At 38.0% G+C, this 1,564-nt stretch overlaps 1 protein-coding gene across 1 annotated transcript; it reads right to left on the reverse strand.

Annotated features, from left to right (window-relative positions):
• Positions 1 to 517: 517 nt before the first annotated feature.
• On the reverse strand, positions 518 to 1,075 carry LOC145130292 (uncharacterized). The gene is made up of 2 exons (XM_079065116.1): positions 886 to 1,075; positions 518 to 792 (listed from the first exon to the last, which is right to left on the reverse strand). Exons 1-2 carry the CDS (start codon positions 1,073 to 1,075, stop codon positions 518 to 520), a joined length of 465 nt encoding a protein of 154 aa, XP_078921242.1.
• Between the last annotated feature and the right edge of the window lie 489 nt (positions 1,076 to 1,564).

Below are 1,564 nucleotides of genomic sequence, written 5' to 3' on the forward strand. Positions count from 1 at the left end.
ATACCCCTGCAGAATAATTACCATAAATGAAGATAGCAATTAAAAGCATATTTGTTTTATTTCCTTGTTAAATCATTAGATTCTTTTATAGCCTTATAAAGACTAAAATGCCCTTTAATAAAAGGGTCATAAACAAATTTATTTTGAGGGTTTCTGCACCTTGACAGTTATGTCATTTATATATTAGGCTATGGGGAGTGGTCACACCCACCCCACTGGAAAAGTGCTGCCACATGTGCGCCACGTCAGCTTCACACCCAACCCACCACCAACCCACTAAAGATTGGAAATTGTTACCACTCCACAAATTCTTTTTTGTTATTCTTTTTATTTTTTGAACATTATATTAATTAAAAAGCATAATTTATAACATACATTAATTTTTTAAAACATAAAAAAATAAAAGCACATTTCATTAATTAAAACATAGAAATTTAAAATTTAAATTAGTTAAATTAAACATTACATTGTCTAAATAAAATAAAAATTAAAAAACATAAAAACACATAGAAAAATTCTAATCGTCGTCGTTGTCGTCGCCGATATCATCCGCCTCGTCGCCACCATCGTCATCCTCCTCATCGTCATCATCGTTGTCTTCACCGTCATTTTGCTCTTGAAATTGTCGTTCCCATATGTATTCGGTCAAATCATGTCGTAGATTGTGATGTGTTTTACGGTTTTGTATTTCCAAAACCCTTGAGAAGTATGTCGGACTGCCAACTTGTATTACTGCAGGTGGGTTAAGTATATCGTTTGTGGTATATGAGCAAATAGCCCTACCCTTTTCGTCTATTATCATGTTATGTAAAATAACACAAGCAGTCAACACCGTTCTCAATTTTTCTCTGTCCCATGTTCATGCCGGATGTTTGATTATGTGACACTTTTGTTTGAGGACTCCAAACGCCCGTTCTACATCCTTCCTTGCAGATTCTTGTGCTAACTTGAACATTTTCCGTTTATCGTCGGCCGGAAATGTGTATGACTTGACAAATGTAGCGTATTCTGGATATATCCCATCACGTAGGTAATACCCATATTTGTATTCATTTCCATTGACAACATATGGCATTTCTGGTGCTTTACCCTATAAAATATCGTTAAATATCGGAGACGTTTGGAGCACATTCAAGTCATTGTTTGACCCGGCCATACAAAAGAATGCATGCCAAAACCATAGGTCATTTGAAACCACCGCCTCCAAAATAACAGTCGGCACCCCATGATCACCTCGCGTGAACTGGCCACGCCACGCGTTGGGACAATTTTCCTACTCCCAGTGTGTACAATCAATGCTACCAAGCATCCCTGGAAAACCATGTTTCGCTTGATGCGCGGCATACAACTGTTCGACATCGCTTTTAGTCGGATGTCGCAAGTATATGTCACGGTAAAGCTCTATGACATACTCACAAAATAAATATGTACACTCTCGACCCGTCATCTCAGACATATTCAGATACTCATCTGATGCGTCTGCGGTTATACCACATCCCAACCGTCTAAGAGCGGCCGTACATTTTTGTATTATAGTAAAACCGCGTTTACCTCTAGCATCCCA

The sequence above is a fragment of the Lactuca virosa genome, chromosome 8, assembly GCF_052849685.1.
Source record: "Lactuca virosa cultivar CGN04683 chromosome 8, Lactuca_virosa_CGN04683_v6, whole genome shotgun sequence".
Classification (NCBI taxonomy): Eukaryota; Viridiplantae; Streptophyta; class Magnoliopsida; order Asterales; family Asteraceae; genus Lactuca; species Lactuca virosa.

Bases quoted from the DNA above. Each gene is read 5' to 3' on its own strand.
- LOC145130292 (XM_079065116.1), bottom strand. From the start codon at position 1,075: ATGCCATATGTTGTCAATGGAAATGAATACAAATATGGGTATTACCTA. The intron at 793-885 runs GTCACATAATCA...ACATGATAATAG, and splicing joins TGGAGTCCTCAAACAAAAGT to ACGAAAAGGGTAGGGCTATT.